Raw genomic sequence first — 18,804 nt, 5'->3', positions numbered from 1 at the left:
TCCTCCTGGGGTGCAAGGCGGTAGACTGTATTTTAAGGCTGTGACCTCTTGTGTGTCCTTTTCAGAGGGGGCATCTTTTCTTGCTGATGGCCTTGGCTTTTCATAGGCATAAAGGGAAAAAAAAGTCTTACTTTCTATAGGCATAAAGGGGAAAAAATATGTTACTGCCCATCCACTCATGCAGGCAAGGAAATGCCTTCTCCTCTGGATTTTCTATGTCCTATCCTTTCTTTCCAATCAGTCACCAAGTCCTATCAACTTTATAAATTTCTTTTGAGTTTGTCACTTCCTCTTTACACACACCATGGCTCTGTGAGTTTGGGTCCTTGCCTCCTCTGGCATGTTGTATTGCAGTCCTGTTTCCTTGGCCTTGGTCTTTCCCTCCTGAGATCCACCCATTCCCCCTGCTATCAGTGTGGTTTTTCTGTCTGTCTTTTCTTTGGTAATTAAGAAAGGAAAGAAGTCTGTTTTGCTTATGGATCTGGAAGCTGGGAGTGTGGCAAGGGCTTCAGGCTATGCCATTACATGGTGGGAGGACAGAAGAGCAAGTTGCAATGGAGCCTTTCTTTTTTTTTATTTGACAGGTAGAGTTAGACAGTGAAAGAGAGAGAGAGAGAGAGAGAGAGAGAGAGAGAGAGAGAGAAAGGTCTTCCTTCCATAGGTTCACTCCCCAAATGGCTTCTACAGCCGGCGCTGCGCCGATCCGAAGCCAGGAGACAGGTGCTTCTTCCTGGTCTTCCATGCGGGTGCAGGGCCCCAAGCACCTGGGCCATCCTCCACTGCCTTCCTGGGCCACAGCAGAGAGCAGGACTGGAAGAGGAGCAAATGGGACTAGAACCCGGCGCCCATATGGGATGCTGTCGCCGCAGGTAGAGGAATAACCTAGTGCACCCGGTGCTGGCCCCCTCAATGGAGCCTTTTTAAAAGGCTTGTCTTGTTGATTAAGACCCTTTAGTGGCCTTGCCTGTCACCATGCTTCTCTTTTCTCAATAATCCCAAAGGTGCTAAATTGACACATAGAATAGCCATTCCCACCTTGGATGATTGCATCACAGTAAGGGAAAGAAGAAGTGTGGGGAGAATGTATGTAGTGCAGAGAACACAGGCTGTGGAGTTAATTCACCTGAGTTTAAATCTTGGCTCTGGCCTTTGCCTATTGTGCGTTCTTGGACACATCCCCTCTGAGTATCTTTTTCTGTGTGTCTGCCTTACAGTGTTGGAGGGATTAAATGACATAATGTGAGCAAGGCATTCTAATAGTATGCGGTGGGGACTCCGTATATGAAAGCCTCCTCTTTTATCTGGACCTTCTGCTCTGAGGAAGCATCATTGTATTGGTGATGGTCAAATCCTGTTATTCTCACTCTGAGAAATGGATCTGGCACATCCTGGTTAGTGTTGGAACTAAAACAGCCTGTGTGGTTAACTGGTACAGACTATCCTTGGAGAGAAAATCAGAGAGAGGGCTATGCCGGAGACCGTGAAGGGAGGGGGGAGATGGGAGAGGAGTGTGTTGATGTCGGGAATCTGATAATGCAATCAACTTAAAAAGGCTTTCCTAAGTCAGTTTCTTTTTGAGGCCATGTACCTGAAACACCATCCCTTGAGTGTAATGCTATCTTTAAGATATAGGGTACTTAAGGACTAGGGGATAATTATAGCATCTGGACTGTCCCTGTCCAAACAGAGAACAGAGCTTTCCCTTTAAGGAGTAATTCATTGGAGCAGAGGGGAAGCCCACATCCTGTGGGAGTGGTGCTCTGAGCCTCGTGGTGTGCGGATTGGGAGTGATACACAGGGTAGAGGAGAGAGCTGTTTCTGAGGGTACATGGCTAACCCTGGGGACAGGGAGGGCTGAGCGGCACGGTGGGAGCTCCTAGTGTCTTAGGTCTGAGCTGAGCATCCCACACGGGGAGAGTCTTGTAGCCGAGACTGTGGAGATGCTTATGTTGTGTAAGTGATCCAAAATGTATGGTTTTAGAGGGCAGTGGAAGGGTGGGAGATAAATTTTAGATGCTTAATAAATAGAGAAAAAGTAATTTAGAGATCATAAATATTATATTGCAATCCTTCCTAAAACAGATACACAAGCCCAAGTTATTTTTAAACCCATTTCGTGTTGATTTTCTTCTCATCAAAATGTGTAATAGTGCATTCATATTTATGGCATTTCCTACTTTCTTTTCCTGTAGCCCATCACCCTGGAAAGGGCAGAATAAAAATAAGCTTGGCCCAGCATGAAGGCACAGAGTGCTAATACCATCTTGTGCTGCTTGCAGGTGCAGTGTGAACTTTCTCGGGTCCCATCCCAGCCAGTACTCTGCCTCCCGGACCCACCATGGTGTTTGGTGAGTTTTTCCATCGCCCTGGACCAGACGAGGAACTTGTCAACTTGAACGTGGGGGGCTTTAAGCAGTCTGTTGACCAGAGCACCCTCCTGCGCTTCCCTCATACTCGCCTAGGGAAGCTGCTCACCTGCCACTCCGAAGAGGCCATCTTGGAGCTGTGTGATGATTACAGTGTGGCTGATAAAGAGTACTATTTTGATCGGAACCCTTCCCTGTTCAGATACGTTTTGAATTTTTATTACACAGGGAAGCTGCATGTCATGGAGGAGCTGTGTGTGTTCTCCTTCTGTCAGGAGATTGAGTACTGGGGCATCAATGAGCTCTTCATTGACTCCTGCTGCAGCAACCGTTACCAAGAACGCAAGGAGGAGAACCATGAGAAGGACTGGGACCAGAAAAGCAATGACGTGAGTACCGACACCTCCTTTGAAGAATCCTCTGTGTTTGAGAAAGAGCTGGAGAAGTTTGACCAGCTGCGATTTGGTCAGCTCCGGAAGAAAATCTGGATTCGGATGGAGAACCCAGCCTACTGCCTGTCTGCCAAGCTGATTGCCATCTCCTCCTTGAGTGTGGTGCTGGCCTCCATCGTGGCCATGTGTGTCCACAGCATGTCAGAGTTTCAGAATGAGGATGGAGAGGTGGATGACCCAGTGCTGGAAGGTGTGGAGATTGCATGTATCGCTTGGTTCACTGGGGAGCTTGCTGTCCGGCTGGTTGCTGCTCCCTGTCAAAAAAAATTCTGGAAGAATCCTCTGAACATAATAGACTTTGTCTCCATTATTCCTTTCTATGCCACGTTGGCAGTAGACACCAAGGAGGAAGAGAGCGAAGACATTGAGAACATGGGCAAAGTGGTCCAGATCCTTAGGCTCATGCGAATTTTCCGAATTCTAAAGCTTGCCCGGCACTCTGTAGGACTTCGGTCTCTAGGGGCCACGCTGAGACATAGCTACCATGAAGTTGGGCTGCTGCTTCTCTTCCTGTCTGTGGGCATCTCCATCTTCTCTGTGCTCATCTACTCCGTGGAGAAAGATGACCACACATCCAGCCTCACCAGCATCCCCATTTGCTGGTGGTGGGCTACTATCAGCATGACTACCGTTGGCTATGGAGACACCCACCCGGTCACCTTGGCCGGGAAGCTCATTGCCAGCACGTGCATCATCTGTGGCATCTTGGTGGTGGCCCTGCCTATCACCATCATCTTCAACAAGTTTTCCAAGTACTACCAGAAGCAAAAGGACATTGATGTAGACCAGTGCAGTGAGGACCCACCAGAGAAGTGTCCTGAGCTACCTTACTTTAACATTAGGGATCTTTATGCACAGCGGGTGCACGCCTTCATCACCAGTTTGTCTTCTGTGGGCATTGTGGTGAGCGATCCTGACTCCACAGATGCATCGAGCATTGAAGACAATGAGGACGTTTATAACACTGCATCCTTGGAGAATTGCACAGCAAAATGAGCAGGGATGTTTGTGCCTGTATCTTGTGTCCCTTCCCGACATTAGGTTAACACAGCTTTATAAACCTTAATAGGTTCGTTAAAATCATTTAATTCTCAGGGTGTACCTTTCAGCCATAGTTGGACATTCATTGCTGAATTCTAAACTGATAGAGTTATCTTTATTTTTCTCAGTGAAGTCAATTAAATGCCTTGTGCTGAAATTTATTTTTTACAGGAGAGAGTTGTGATAATGGTTTTTGGGGAAAAAATTGTACATGCTATTGGGTGGGATTTGTTGCTATGGCTTATATGTCATTCTTTGTTTGTCATTTACTCACATTGAGCTAACTACAAACTACTGACAAGTAGAGTCAAAGGTCCAGCTGGCAGAAGACTACATGCATGTAAGATCCACAAAATGAGGCCATGCATGTAAATCCATGTTCAAGTTCTAGACATGGAAATTAGGAACCTAATAAACTTCCTAATTGAGTATGGAGAATGTCTTCTTGTGTGTTTTTATTTTGAGTAAGTGTATTTTCAGTATGCTTATAAAATTTGCTTGGTAGGGAAATGCTCTTTTTGGATTATCAAGAGTTCTGACTTTATGTTGGTTCTGTGTTGTACAATTTTGTACATACAGCTATAATATGCTAGTGCATTTGGTCAGTAGAGTTGGTGGTGATGGTTGTTGGCAAATGGAAGGACATGACTATGATTCAATTGTACTGTACAGTATAAATAGTTGTAGGTATTTAGGTCACATGCAGGGACTTCAAAAAGTTCATGGAAAATGTGTATTATTAGAATGTGCATGGATTAAAATTTTTTCTATCAAAATAAATGCATTTTTAATTCTGTTTTTCCCCATGAACTATTTGAAATAGCTTCATTTTTTTAATCTTATAGATTCTTTTATTAAATTTATTTTGTTTAAAGAATACAACTTCATGCATTTAATATACAGATTTGGGAACATGGTGCTTCTTACCCCCCTACTCCCTCCCACTCATACTCATGCCTTTCTTCCTCCTCCCTCTTATTTTCCCATTCTTATTTTTTACAGAGATCACTTTTCAGTTAATTTTTATGCTCACAAGATTAACCCCACAATAAGTAGAGAGCTCACCCATTAGCATGAAGAAAAAAAAAGAAGTAAGGAACAAAAATAAATAAGAAAAACATTGTTCCCTGACAGTCAAGGCAAATGCTGTTCAAAATCATCACATCTCAAAGTGCCAGTTTCACTACTATAGATTACATTTTAAGTACTCTATTAGTTACCACAGATCAGAGAGAACATATAGTATTTGTATTTTTGTGACTGGTTTATTTCACTAAGTATAATGGTTTCCAGTTGCTTCCATTTTGTTGCAAATGACAGGATTTTTTTTAACCACTCAGTAGTATTCCACAGTGTATATATACCATAATTTCTTTATCCAGTCTTCTGTTGATGGACATCTAGGTTAATTCCATATGTTAACTATTGTAAATTAAGCTGAGATGAACATGGGGATACAGATAACTCTTTCATATGTTGATTATTTTTCCTTTGGATAAATTCCCAGGAGTGGAATGGCTGGGTCATATTGTAGATCTATATTCAACTTTCTGAGATATCTTCATACTCTCTTCCACAGTGGCTATACCATTTTACATCCCCACCAGTAGTGGATTATGATTCCTTTCTCCCCACATCCTTGCCAGCGTTTGTTATTTGTTGATTTCTGTATGAGATCCATTCTAATAGGGGCAAGGTGACACCTAATGGTGGTTTTGATTTACATTTTCCTGATGGCTAGTGATTCTGAGCATTTTGTCATGTGTCTATTGGCCATTTGAATTTCCTCTCTTGAAAAAATGTCTGTTCATGTCCTTTGCCCATTTCTTAATTGGATTGTTTGTTTTGTTGTTGTTGAGTTTCTTGAGCTCTTTATAGATTCTGGAAGTTAATCCTTTGCCAGTTGCATTGTTTGCAAATATTTTCTCCCATACTGTTCATTGCCTCCCCACTTTGCTGAGTGTTTCTTTTGCAGTGCAGAAGCTTCTCAGTTTGATGTGATCCCATTTGTTAATTTTGGCTTTGATTGCCTGTGCTTTTGGGGTATTTCTCAAGAAGTCTTTTGCTATGCGAATGTCTTGTAAGGTTTCCCTAATGTTCTCTAGTAATTTGATGGTATCATATTATAGATTTAGGTCTGTGATCTGTTTTGAGTGAATTTTTGTGTAAAGTGTGAGGTAGGGGTCTTGTTTCATAGTTCTGCATGTGGAGATCCAATTTTCCCAGCACCATTTGTTGAAGAGACTGTCTTGGCTCCAGGAGTTGATTTTTGCTCCTTTGTCAAATATAAGTTGGTTGTAGATGCATGGATTTATTTCTGGAGTTTCTATTCTGCTCCATTAGTATTCACATCTGTTTCTGTGTCAGTAACAGGCTGTTTTGATTATAACTGTCCTGTAGTATGTCTTGAGGACTGGTATTCTGATGCCTCCATCCTTATTTTTGTTGCTTAAGATAGCTTTAGCTACTTGGGGTCTCTTGTGTTTCCACATGAATTTTAGCATCATTTTTTCTATATCTGAGAATAATGTTGTTAGTATTTTGATTAGTATCACATTGAATCTATAAATTTATTTCAGTAGTAGTATGGACCTTTTGAAGATGTTGATTCTTCCAATACATGAACATGGAAGATTTTTCTACTTTTTTATGTCTTTTTCTATTTCTTTCTTTAATGTTTTGTAATTTTCATTGTAGAGATCTTTGACATCCTTGGTTACACTTGATCATAGCAAAAGGCCAAGAAGCGATCCTTGGTTAAATTTATTCCAAGGTATTTATATTTTTATAGCTATTGTAAATGGGATTGATCTTAGAAGTTCTTTCTCTGCTATAGCATTGTCTGTGTATACCAAGGCTATTGATTTTTGTGTGTTGATTTTATACCCTGCTACTTTACCAAACGCTTTTATGAGTTCCAGTACTCTTTTCGTGGAGTCTTTTGGGTTGCCTATATATAGAATCAGAAGCAGCAAGTAGGGATAGTTTGACTTCTTCCTTCCCTAGTTGTATCCCTTTGATATATTTTTCTTGTCTAATGGCCCTGGCTAAAACTTTCAGCACTATATTAAATAGCAGTGATCTGAATGGACATGCTTGTCTGGTTCTGGATCTTAATGGGAATGCCTCCAGTTTTTCCCCATTCAGTTGGATGCTGGCTGTGGGTTTGTTATAAATTGCTTTGATTATATTGAGGAATGTTCCTTCTATACCCTATTTTTAAAAGGTTTTTATCATAAAAGCTTGTTGAATTTTGTCAAATGCTTTAAGTGCATCTATTTTATCATCATATTGTTTTTGGTCTTCAGCTTGTTAATGTGGTTAATGTGATTTTTGGATGTTGAACCATCCCTGCATACCAGTAATAAATTCCACTTGGTCCTGCGAATCATCTTTCTGATGTGTTGTTGGATTTGATTGGCTAGTATTTTGTTGAGGATTTTTGCATCTATGCTCATCAGGGATATTGGTCTATAGTTCTCTTTGTTGTGTCTTTTTCTGGCTTAGGAATTAAGGTAATACAGGTTTCATCAAAGGAGTTTGGGAGGATTCCTTCCCTTTCAATTATTTTGAATAGTTTTAGAAAAATTGGAATTAGTTCTTCTTTAAATGTCTGGTAGAATTCAGCAGTGAAGCCATCAAGACCTCGGGTTTTCTTTGTTGTAAGGGTACTTATTACTAATTTGATCTCTATCTTGGTTGTTGTTCTGTTTAGGTGTTGTGTCTTCATGGCTTACATCCCACCAATAGTGGATTAAGTAGGTTGTATTTGTCCAAGAATATATCCATTTCTTCAGTTTCCAGATTTGCTGGCCTATAGCTTTTTGTAGTAATTCCTGATGATTCTTTGCATTTCTGTGATATCTATCATTACATTTCCTTTTTCATCTCTGATTTTGTTGATTTGGGCCAATGCTGTGTCAATTTTTTTATTTTTTGAAAAACCCAGCTCTTCATTTCATTGATCATTTGTGTGTTTTTTTGTTGTTGTTGTTGTTGTTGTTGCAGTTTTGTTTCTTTCTTTCTTAATGTTTTAAAAAGATTTTTATTTTATTTGACAGGTAGAGTTGGAGAGAGAGAGAGAGAGAGAGAGAGAAAGGTCTTCCTTGCATTGGTTCACTCCCCAAATGGCTGCCACAGCTGGAGCTACGCTGATCCGAAGCCAGGAGCCAGGTACTTCTTCCTGGTGTCCCACGTGGATGCAGGGGCCCATGCACTTGGGCCATCCTTCACTGCCCTCCCAGGCCACAGCAGAGAGCTGGACTGGAAGAGGAGCAACCTGGACTAGAACCCTGTGCCCATATAGGATGCCAGCACCTCAGGCAGAGGATTAACCCAGTGCACCATGGCGCTGGCCCCTCTTCTTTAATTTTAATTATTCCTTTTCTCCTACTAATTTGAGGTTTGGTTGGTTGTTTTATTTTCTAGGTCTTTGAGATGCCTTGACAGCTTATTTATTTGGTGACTTTTCAGTTTCTTGATGTAGGCACCTATTGATATAAACATCCCTGTTTACACTGGTTTTGCTATATCCCATAAGTTTTTTTCTTTTAAAGAATTATTTTATTTATTGGAAAGATAGAGTTACAGAGAGAGAGAGAGAGAGAGAGAGATCTTCCATTTTGCTGGTTCACTCCCCACATGACTGCAACAACCAGAGCTGAGCTGATCCAAAGCCACGAGCCAGGAGCCTCCTCTGGGTCTCTCACACTGGTGCAGGGGCCCAAGGAGTTGGGCTGTCTTCCACCACTTTCCCAGGCCATAGCAGAAAGCTGGATTGGGAGAGGAGCAGCCGGTGCTAGAACTGGCATCCATATGGGATGCCGGCGCTGTTGGCTGGGGCTTTAACACACTGTGCCACAGTGCCGGCCCCTATCACGTAAATTTTGATATGAGGTATTGTCATCTTCATTCGTTTCAAGAATTTTTAAAATTTCTCTTTTGTTTATTTTATGACCCACTATTCACTTAGGAGCATGTTGTTCAGTCTTAATATGTTTATATATGTTCTTGAGATTCTTGAGTTGTTGGTATCAAATTTCAATCCATTGTGATCAGAGAAGGTGCATTTTGTTTTGTTTTGTTTTGTTTGTTTTTTTTTTTTTTGAATTTGCAAAGACTTGTTTTATGGCTTAGTGTATGGTATATCTTGGAGAAAGTTCTGTGCACTGTTGAGAAGAATGTATATTTTGCAATTTGGGGTGAAAAGTTCTGTAGATATCAGGTTCACTTGGTCCATAGTGTCAATTAGCTCTGTTGTTTCTTTCTTTTTTTTTTAACTTTTATTTAATGAATATAAATTTCCAAAGTACAGCTTATGGATTACAGTGGCTTCCCCCCCATAACGTCCCTCCAACCCGCAACCCTCCCCTTTCCCACTCCCTCTCCCCTTCCATTCACATCAAGATTCATTTTCGATTCTCTTTATATACAGAAGATCAGTTTAGCATACATTAAGTAAAGATTTCAACAGTTTGCTCCTACACAGAAACATAAAGTGAAAAATACTGTTTGAGTACTAGTTAAAGCATTAAATCTCAATGTACAGCACACTAAGGACAAAGATCCTACATGAGGAGTAAGTGCACAGTGACTCCTGTTGTTGACTTAACAAATTGACACTCTTGTTTATGGCCTCAGTAATCACCCTAGGCTCTTGTCATGAGCTGCCAAGGCTATGGAAGCCCCCTGAGTTCACCGACTCTGATCATATTTAGACAAGGCCATGGTCAAAGTGGAAGTTCTCTCCTCCCTTCAGAGAAAGGTACCTCCTTCTTTGATGACCCGTTCTTTCCACTGGGATCTGACTCGCGGAGATCTTTCATTTAGGGTTTTTTTTCCCCCCCAGATGTCTTGGCTTTCCATGCCTGAAATACTCTCATGGGCTTTTCAGCCAGATCCGCATGCCTTAAGGGCTGATTCTGAGGCCAGAGTGCTGTTTAGGACATCTGTTGTTTCTTTGTTGATTTTCTCTCTGGTTGAAATCCTCTATTAATATTATATTGGAGTCTAGATCTCCTTTTAGATCCATTAACAGATCTTTTAGATAGCCAGGTACTATAATGATGTTATAGTCACATCATTCTGTTGTATTGATCCTTTAATCATTACATGGTGTCCTTCTTTGTCTTTTTGAAGTTTTGTGTTAAAGTCTATTTTGTCTGATGCTATGATAGCTACACCTGCCTTTTTTTTTTCCCATTCATGTGTGTACCTTTTTCCATCCTTTCACTGTCAGTCTATGTGTATCTTTGTTGGTGAGGTGTGTTTCTTGCAGGCAGCAAATAGATGGGCCTTGTTTTTTGATCCATTGGTCAGTCTGTATCTTTTAACTGGAGAGTGGAGGCCATTTACATTCAAGGTAACTATTGATAAATAACTACTTGGGCCTGCCATTTTTCTGTGAATATTGCTATCATTTACTTTGGATTTCTTTTGTATTTTTACTGGGGGATTTTCTGTCTTTGCGTTCTTTCATGATGTTGGGTTTCTTTCTGTGTTTTTGTGTGAAGCAAATCCTTTAGCATCTTTTGTAATGCTGGACACATGATGACAAATTCATTTTTTTGTTATAGAAAGCCTTTGTTTCACCTCCATTCATAAATAAAGCTTTACAGGGTACAGTATTCTAGGTTGACATTTTCTTTCTCTTAATATTTGGACTACATCTTGCCATTGTCTTCTAGCCTGTAGGTTTTCTGATGAGAAGTAAGCTGTAATTCTAATTGGAGATCCTTTGAAGGCAGACTGGCATTTCTCTTGTGCACATTTTAGAATCTTTATGCTTCACTGTGAAAAGTTTCACTACAGTGTGTTGTGGTGAAGATCTTTACTGGTCATATCTGTTATGAGTTCTGTGTGCTTCCTGTACTTGGTTTTCCTTTCTTTTTTCAAGTTAGGGAACTTTTCTGTAATTATTTTACCAAGTAGGCCTTCTATTCCCTTCTCTTTTTCCACTCCTTCAGGCATTCCTAAGACCCATATGTTGGGTCATTTGATAGTATCCCATATATCTCCAACACTGTTTTTAAGTTTTCTAATTTATTCTTGTTTTTGGTCTAACTGTAAACTTTCCAGAGATTTGTATTCTAGCTCAGATAGTCTTCTGCTTCACCAGGTCCATTGTTTAGGCTTTCCACTGAATTTTTATTTGATCTACTGTATTCTTCATTTCCAATATTTCATTTTGATTTCTCTTTAAAATCTTGATTTCATGGAAAAAATTTTCACTCATATCATATATAGTTTTCTTTAGCTTGTGAATTATGCTTCTGATTCCTTTTGAGTAATACTATGATTAGTTTTTTAATTCCATTTCCAGCATCTCTTCATCTTCACATTCTACTATTGAAATGTTATTGTACTCCTTTGCAGAGGTCATAGTGAATTCCTTATTGTTGTTTCTTGAATTTTTGCATTTAGTTTTAGATATTTGTGGAATTTTTCTTCCTCTGATGGTTTTTTATTTTTTGAGCTGTGCCTCTGTGGCTTAGTGCAATGTCTATGCTTTTCAGGGAATACCAAGACGTGTGTGGTGGGTGTGGCCCAGGAGCTCTGGTCAGTGCTCCAGGATGGGATGAGTATCTGGGGTAACGCCAAGTTGGGCATTGTGAGTTTCCTCTGGTTAACTAGATGGAGAGGAATGGTCACCTCTGTTGGTGCAACCACTCCTTTTCCTCCAAGCTGAGGAGTGCCCAAGTATTAGCCCCCATTGTGTTCAACACTCATCTGCACTTACGTATGAAGCACACATATGATTTGCACAGCCTTCCTGTGAGTGCCGTTCCCTCTGCTGTGAGCTACTCTAGGCAACCAAGGAACTCTAAGAGTGCGCCGAAGCACTCTGTGATTGCCCCAAACCCAGCTACACCCTGCTTCCTCTCACACAGTCACTGTGTTTTCTCAGTCTTAGCACCCAGGACTCTCAGGGTCAAGTAGTGCAAGTGGAGCCACTCCACCCTGCTAGCCCATCCTGACTGTAGGGGACTGAGGTGCTTCCAGGGTTGCTATCCATGTGTGTTCCACCCCCTGGATTGAGTCCGTCTTCCCAACCAGATTGGATGCCAGTGGGGTACGCAGGCTTTTCTCTCTGGTAAGGTCTCTGGAATATAGGCGTGCACAATACCTGCCAGCTGCAGCCCTGCTCATTTCACAGTTGTGCTGAGTACGTAAGAAAGTCTTGCCGGTGGCACTTCTCGGCCATAGGCATGGCTCCCTCCCCCTCCTATTGCCAGGTGGGTACAGCTGGTGCAATGGAGACCATCCTCATCAGTTGCTCTTGCACTGCTGTGGGTGCCCCCACCAACTGGGTGGAGGGCGATCCCAACAGTTGCTGGGTGTGCACACACAAGCTGGGGCATCTGCCACATGCCTATGTCCAAAAATGGTGCCAGCCCTCCCACTGCTGGCTGTAGGTTGATGTTGGAGGGAGGAAGGGAGAGAGAGACACAGTGCTTTTTTTTTAAGCTTACCACTGGGTGAGCAGTTGCCCTGCTGTCCTGAGGGAACCTGTCTGGACTCAAAGAGGTGCAGTTCACTAAGCTCTCCCTCCCATTGTATCAACAGCAGCAGAGTCCTGTGGAGTCCGATCTCACCTGGTTTGCCAGGGCAGGCGCCACCTTTCTGGGATCCAAGCTGCTGGGTCTTCTGTTGTCTCGCTGTACTTGGTTGTGTGTCTGTACTTTCCACACAGGTTCAGGCCATTTCTACTGCTTTTGCAGGATCTCCCACTGCTGTTTCCCCTGGAGCTTTACCCTGAGAGTGTACTTTCTCTACTTTTTTATATTAATTTCATTCTGCATAAATCAGGAAAAATAGCCCTGTTGCTATTCCGCCTTCATGGAAACCCTCATTTTTAAAATTTTATAGTAATTTATACTGTTAGGATGTGCTCATTATCTGCAAATATCACTGAGCAGAGTAAACCTTCACACGCAAAGAGACTGAGACACATTCAGTGAATGGAGGAGAGGTGAATGTACAAACATGGGGATGTGATTCATTATGTCCAGAGGAATAAAGCTTATAACCTCCACAGCGTTTAAACATGTTGGCTCATTTTATAGTTGCTGGCATAGCATGTCGTGGAGATGATAATAGCTGTGTCTTATGTCGAAATCCCTCACAGTGAAAGAAGACATGGATAGTCAGTTTCAAGCCGTGACAGAGCAGTTTTGTCCCATGTGGTGAAGACTTAGCTAACGTCTTCATTTTGGAGATGTGTGGTGATGGTGTCTCCTGCTGTCAGGCTGGCTGCAGTGGTCTTCCTCTGTGCCCTTTGAGTGGAAGAGCCTCATGGATCTATTATCCAACTTTTTAGGCTTACGAGATGTACTTCACTGGGAGAAAGGCTTGTCTGCAGTTGTCAGAAGAAGGTAGTTCTTGACTTCTGAGGAAGAGATCACAAAACAGGCTGTGTGGTCCCTTATTCATCTGGAGGGTTCATTACATAGGTATGTATCAAACCCTGCCCAGTACTTCTCTCAAATGCACTTTTTTTAAAATTTGACAGGTAGAGTCACAGACAGAGACAGAGAGAAAGGTCTTCCTTCCATTGGTTTACTCCCCAAATGGCCACCATGGCCGGTGCTGCACCAATCTGAAGCCAAGGGTCAGGAGCTCCCTCCTGGTCGTCCATGTGGGTGCAGGGGCCCAAGCACTCGGGCCATCCTCCACTGCCTTCCCAGGCCACAGCAGAGAGCCAGACTGGAAGAGGAGCAACTGGGACTAGAACCCAGTGCCCACATGGGATGCCGGTGCTGCAGGCGGAGGATTAACCAAGTAAGCCACGGCACCGGCCTCAAATGCATTTTTATATTGGCATAAACACTGGTTTGGGGCCATAGCAATAAAAATTGGGATCCTGTTTTAGGACAGATTTTATTAGTGAATTAACTAAAGACTGCTCACAGAGCACTAACAATAGGAAGAGCAGTAATGAGCTACTGATGTGAGTGCTTTTCCTGTGTCATCTCCTTTATGGCTCACAACACCCACAGCAGTGAGGGTTTATTACTGTCCCCATTTTAAGATGAGGAAGCATGGCTTGCTTATGTTCACACTTAAGGAATGAACCCTGGATTTCAGACCCCAGAGCCTCTACTTGTCACTGCTTCCTGCTCTGTTAGATTAGAAGTGCACTTAAGGAAACAGCAGAACAGAATGCTACTGAAGGGATAAAGAGCTAGAAGCACTGTGCAACTTTGCTTTTCCCAGTACAAGAGCCACAGGGGAAATGAGGACTAGCGTACCTTCCATGCTTGAAGAAGACTTCAGACACATTTGTTTACAGAGGCAAGCTTCCAGAATGTCCTTGAAGCTGGAGCAGCTGCTGGGGGCCTTTTTTTGAGGACACCGAGTAGGGCACAGAGCAGAAACCCTACAAGAAGTTGGAAATATCTCAGCTGGTGGGTGCTGAATGGCAAGGTCTGCCGTTGGAATTGACTGGGAATTGGGTATCCACTTGGGTCTCATATGAGTGGTGGTGGTGATGGCTATCCTCTAGGCTTGTTCTGTTTCACATCTCTCTGCCAGCCTCTCCTCACTCCAGTCCCTTTAGTTAAAATCCAGACCACATCACTAGATTTTTGGTGACAAAACACAGCGCTTTGCTATGTTTACTTGTGCTCACTTTGCACCATGTTAATGAAAAACCCCAAGGGAGGGTAACTTTATACAGAAGTGCATTTAGCTCACAGTTTTGGAGGTCCAAGGGTGTGGTGTTGGCATTGGCTGTACTCTGGTGAGGGCTCTCTTGGCTGTGTCGCATCAGGGCAGATGGCAATGATGGAAGCAGTTGTAGAAGGAGCACATCTAGAAGCAGGAAGCTGGAAGGAGGCTCAGGGCTCAGGCTCAGGCTTGTATAGCAGCCTGCTCCATAGAGAATTCACTGCTGGAGGTCAGTGGAGGGGGCGGTGTCCCCAGTGACCTGAGAGCCTCACCGAGGCCCCACCTCTCACAGGTTCCAGTGCCTCACTGCCCCACTGAGGATCAAGCTGCCCACACCTGCAACTTTAGGCACACTCAAACTGAATCCAAAGCATAGCCTCACCTCTGCTGCTCGGCTTTCCCGCAGCCATGCCGGCTCCTCTTGTTCGTTCTCACAGGCTGAAAGGCTGCGGATTCTTTGAGGAAAGGTTGAATTGATGGTTAAATGTCTGCTTCCCAGGGAAGCAGACGGGATTGGGCCATTGAGTGGCAGGAGAGAAATGTGTCAAATAACTTCTGCCATGACCTGTGTGTGTGTGTGTGTGTGTGTCAATCAGTCCTGGGCATTGCGGTCCATTTGAGCAGGACCAGACCACTTCGGGGAGTTGTATGATGTTTTCAAATTCTTTGTTACTTCCCTGTGATTTCTCTCCTCCTTCTTGGTCTTTAGATTTGTTCTGTCATCTTCAGCAGCTGCTCTTCACAGTGACTTGGGAGGCCATTGGTTGACTTATGACCTATCCTAACAAGGCTGATTTTCTCCTTCCCAGTCCCTCTGCCCTGGGATTGGTTCCAGCTTCCTCTTGTTTCCTTTCAGTATGGCTTGAGCGCTTGCAGGGATAGGTGTTCTGGGCAGGCACTAGAAAGAGAGGGATGAGACTCTGTCCTTGCTCTCAGGGGGCATTTAGGCTAACAGAAAATACATACATATCAGAGAGAGAGAACGATATGGAGAGAATGGAAGGAAGGATTCTTGGAGGAGGTGCTGCCTGAGCTGTTGGGAGCATCAGTCTTTGAAAGCCTGGTGAGTTGGCTTCAGTGTTAGGGATGCCATTTCACTTCCGCTGGACAGGTGAAGTCCGTTATCCCCTAGACTCCACCTCCCAGTCACACAGGGCTTGCTGATCTCTGCCTCTGGCTTCTCTTTTCTCCCTCTTTGCAGACCACCCTGCTTTGGGTCAAGGATCTTTCCTCTTTAGCTGTGCTGATTCCCCTACCTACCCCGTGCAGGTTCAGATGTGCTGACACAGGTAGCTCTTGAGATTTTGTGTGTTCATTTATTTATTTATTTATTTATTGCCAGAGGTATGTAGTCTTTCAGTTGCTTTTGCACATGCCTGAGTGCTTATCCTGGTCTCCCATGGGGTGCAGGACCCAAGCACTTGGGCCATCCTCCACTGCCTTCCCGAGCCACAGCAGAGAGCTGGCCTGGAAGAGGGGCAACCAGGACAGAATCCGGCGCTCCAACTGGGACTAGAACCTGGTGTGCCGGCGCCGCAAGGCAGAGGATTAGCCTATTGAGCCACGGCACTGGCCCCCGTGTGTTGATTTTACAGAGAGCACTTTCTGTTGTTCCTGTCTAGAGGGTCTCAGTGGGCTGTTGTCTTGGGGCTTCTATACTGTTCTAGTTTGTAGAAGTTGATTAAAGTTACTAGAGGAGCTTTTGTTTTCAGAAAAGGGTGATTTGCACCATAGGGAACCACCAATATTGATCATTTTTGATCTAGGATAATAGCAGTTTCAGTCTGGCTCAATTTAATTTTAAGGGTTTGCCTTGTGTTAGCAAAACTGGTGTTGCTCAAGTTCTTTGGCAAACTTGTGATGTCTGATTGAAGGAAGAAGTGGACATCAGTGAGCCTGGGCATTTAGCATTAGCACCACAGCTCACTAGCTGTGTGACCACAACCAGGCTGCCCCTCTCTGAGCTTGCTTTCTGGGATCAGATGGGAGCACGATTGTTGGAATGCTTTCTTTTTTTTTTCTTTTTTAAAAAAGATTTATTTATTTGAAAGTCAGAGTTACACAGAGAGAAGGAGAGGAAGAGAGAGAGAGAGAAGTCTTCCATCCGCTCGTTCACTCTACCAGCTGGCCACAATGGCTGGAGCTGTGCCGATCTGAAGCCAGGAGCCAGTAGCCTCTTCTGGTTCTCCCTTGTGGGTGCAGGGACCCAAGGACTTGGGCCATCTTCCACTGCTTTCCCAGGCCACAGCAGACAGCTGGATCTGAAGTGGAGCATTCGGGATTCAAAGCAGCGCCCATATGGGATGCTGGCACTGCAGGCAGCGGCTTTACCCGCTATACCACAGCACTGGCCCCTGGAATGCTTTCTAGATCTGACACTTAGGTAATCTGCTTTGTTCTTACAAATTGGCTGGTTCTCCTCTAATTTTGTTATAATTCTGCATAGCAAAAACCTGATTTTTAGCTTGCTATCTAACTTTGCTATCAGAGGAAGCCTAACCAATGAGGTTTTATTTCTTGTTGCTGGAGGTCTGGTGAATTAGACACCTCAAAATTTAGGTTATTAGAAACATGTGCAAAGGTTCATGTATCTTCTTTTGTTTGGTGGCAAGGAACAAAAGCCCCTGGGATACCGTGAGTGTTGTTGGGTGAAAGGCCTCTGGAGCATCAACTGATACATGATTTTGGTTTGTTTTGAAGTTGCCCAGTGGCTTAACCTTTGGTTATTCTCAGCATCTGTTACTGTGCTTCCCAGGAAGAATGCCAAGGCCTTTTGGGACTCAGGAGAGAGGGTAAGCTGAGAGCCGCAAGGCATGTGGGTCCTAGAGCTAAAACCAGGTGATGTGACAGCTCAGAGGGGCCTAGGAAGTCAACTGCCTCCCCCTCCCCATTTTATAGATGAGGAAAAGGAGTGAATTAGTGAATTACCTGAAATCACTCAGTGACATAGAGACAAGATCTGGAGAACACAGCCCTGTCTCCTTGTCTGGCTGTCTGTCTGCTTCTAGGTATTTGCTTGAAAGGTGCATGCACACATGCGCATACACATGCACAGAGAGAAAGATAAAGGAGAGGGAGAGGGAGAGGGAGAGGGAGAGGGAGAGGGAGAGGGAGAGGGAGAGGGAGAGGGAGAGGGAGAGGGAGAGGGAGAGGGAGAGGGAGAGGGAGAGGGAGAGAGGGAGAGGGAGAGGGAGAGGGAGAGGGAGAGGGAGAGAGAGAGACTGGGAGAGGGAGAGAGAGAGACTGGGAGAGGGAGAGACAGATCAGGGGTGGGCCGGGCTGTAGCCAGGAGCCTAGATCTCCATCTGTAGCCCCAGTTGTGGATGGCAGGAACCCAAGTGCTTGAATCATTATCTGCTACCTTCCAGAGTATGCATTAGCAGGAAACTGGACAGGAAGCAAAGTCAGGACTTGAACCCAGGCACTATACTATGGTTTGCAGGTGTCCCAAGCAGTGTCTTTTTTTTTTTTCTTTCTTTTTTTCTTTTTTTATTCGACAGGTAGAATTATAGACAGTGAGAGAGAGAGAGACAAAGAGAAAAGTCTTCCTTCCATTGGTTCACCCCATAAATGGCCACCACAGCTGGCGCTGCGCCAATCCAAAGCCAGGAGCCAGGAGCTTCCTCCTGGTCTCCCATGCGGGTGCAGGGCCCAAGCACTTGGGCCATCCTCCACTGCCCTCCCGGGCCACAGCAGAGAGCTGGACTGGAAGAGGGGCAACCAGGACTAGAACCCGGTGCCCACATGGGATGCCGGCATTGCAGGCAGAGGATTCACCAAGTGAGCCACGGCGCCGGCCCCTCAAGCAGTGTGTTAACCACTGCCTCAAATGCCTGCTTCCCCACTTCCTCTTATTATGAAAAATTTAAAATCTGCATAACTGTGGGCTGAATGGTAGCATATACATCCTTGTGCCCATCACCCAGCTTCAACAATTATCAACTCATAAGAAGCTTACTCCATCTTTTTCATAACTCACTTCCTCTCCTCCCCACTTTATTTTGAAGCAAGTCTCTTCATATCATTTAATCCATAAATATCTCAGTAAATGTCTTTACCGAAGAGCCATCTTTTTCTAAACATAATTGCAATGATATTAATAAAACTAAAAGAGGAATGGTAATTCTTTAATACTATGAAATATACAGTCTTAGAATATATTGCGTAGCATTTATTATTTCTAGATATTTGACATTTCTGAACACCTGGTCTAGGTAAGAATTTCTAGAAATCATGTGCTAAAGACTTGCTCAAATGCAGTGAACCTCAAAAAGTGA

General features: G+C 43.7%; 1 protein-coding gene and 1 long non-coding RNA gene across 3 annotated transcripts in view; both read left to right on the top strand.

Annotated features, from left to right (window-relative positions):
- Positions 1 to 18,804, top strand: part of LOC127489191 (uncharacterized) — a 314,551-nt gene that overhangs the window by 48,897 nt on the left and 246,850 nt on the right. The gene's annotated exons all lie outside the window — the stretch shown is intronic.
- Positions 2,339 to 3,913, top strand: KCNS3 (potassium voltage-gated channel modifier subfamily S member 3). The gene is given in 1 exon segment (NM_001082652.1): positions 2,339 to 3,913. A coding segment is annotated over 1 exon segment (1,476 nt). The 3' UTR covers positions 3,815 to 3,913.

The sequence above is a fragment of the Oryctolagus cuniculus genome, chromosome 2, assembly GCF_051225735.1.
Source record: "Oryctolagus cuniculus isolate XC-2025 breed Fujian yellow rabbit chromosome 2, ASM5122573v1, whole genome shotgun sequence".
Classification (NCBI taxonomy): Eukaryota; Metazoa; Chordata; class Mammalia; order Lagomorpha; family Leporidae; genus Oryctolagus; species Oryctolagus cuniculus.
Note: the sequence above shows the minus strand (reverse complement) of the source record. Positions and strands in the feature narration are given on the sequence as shown.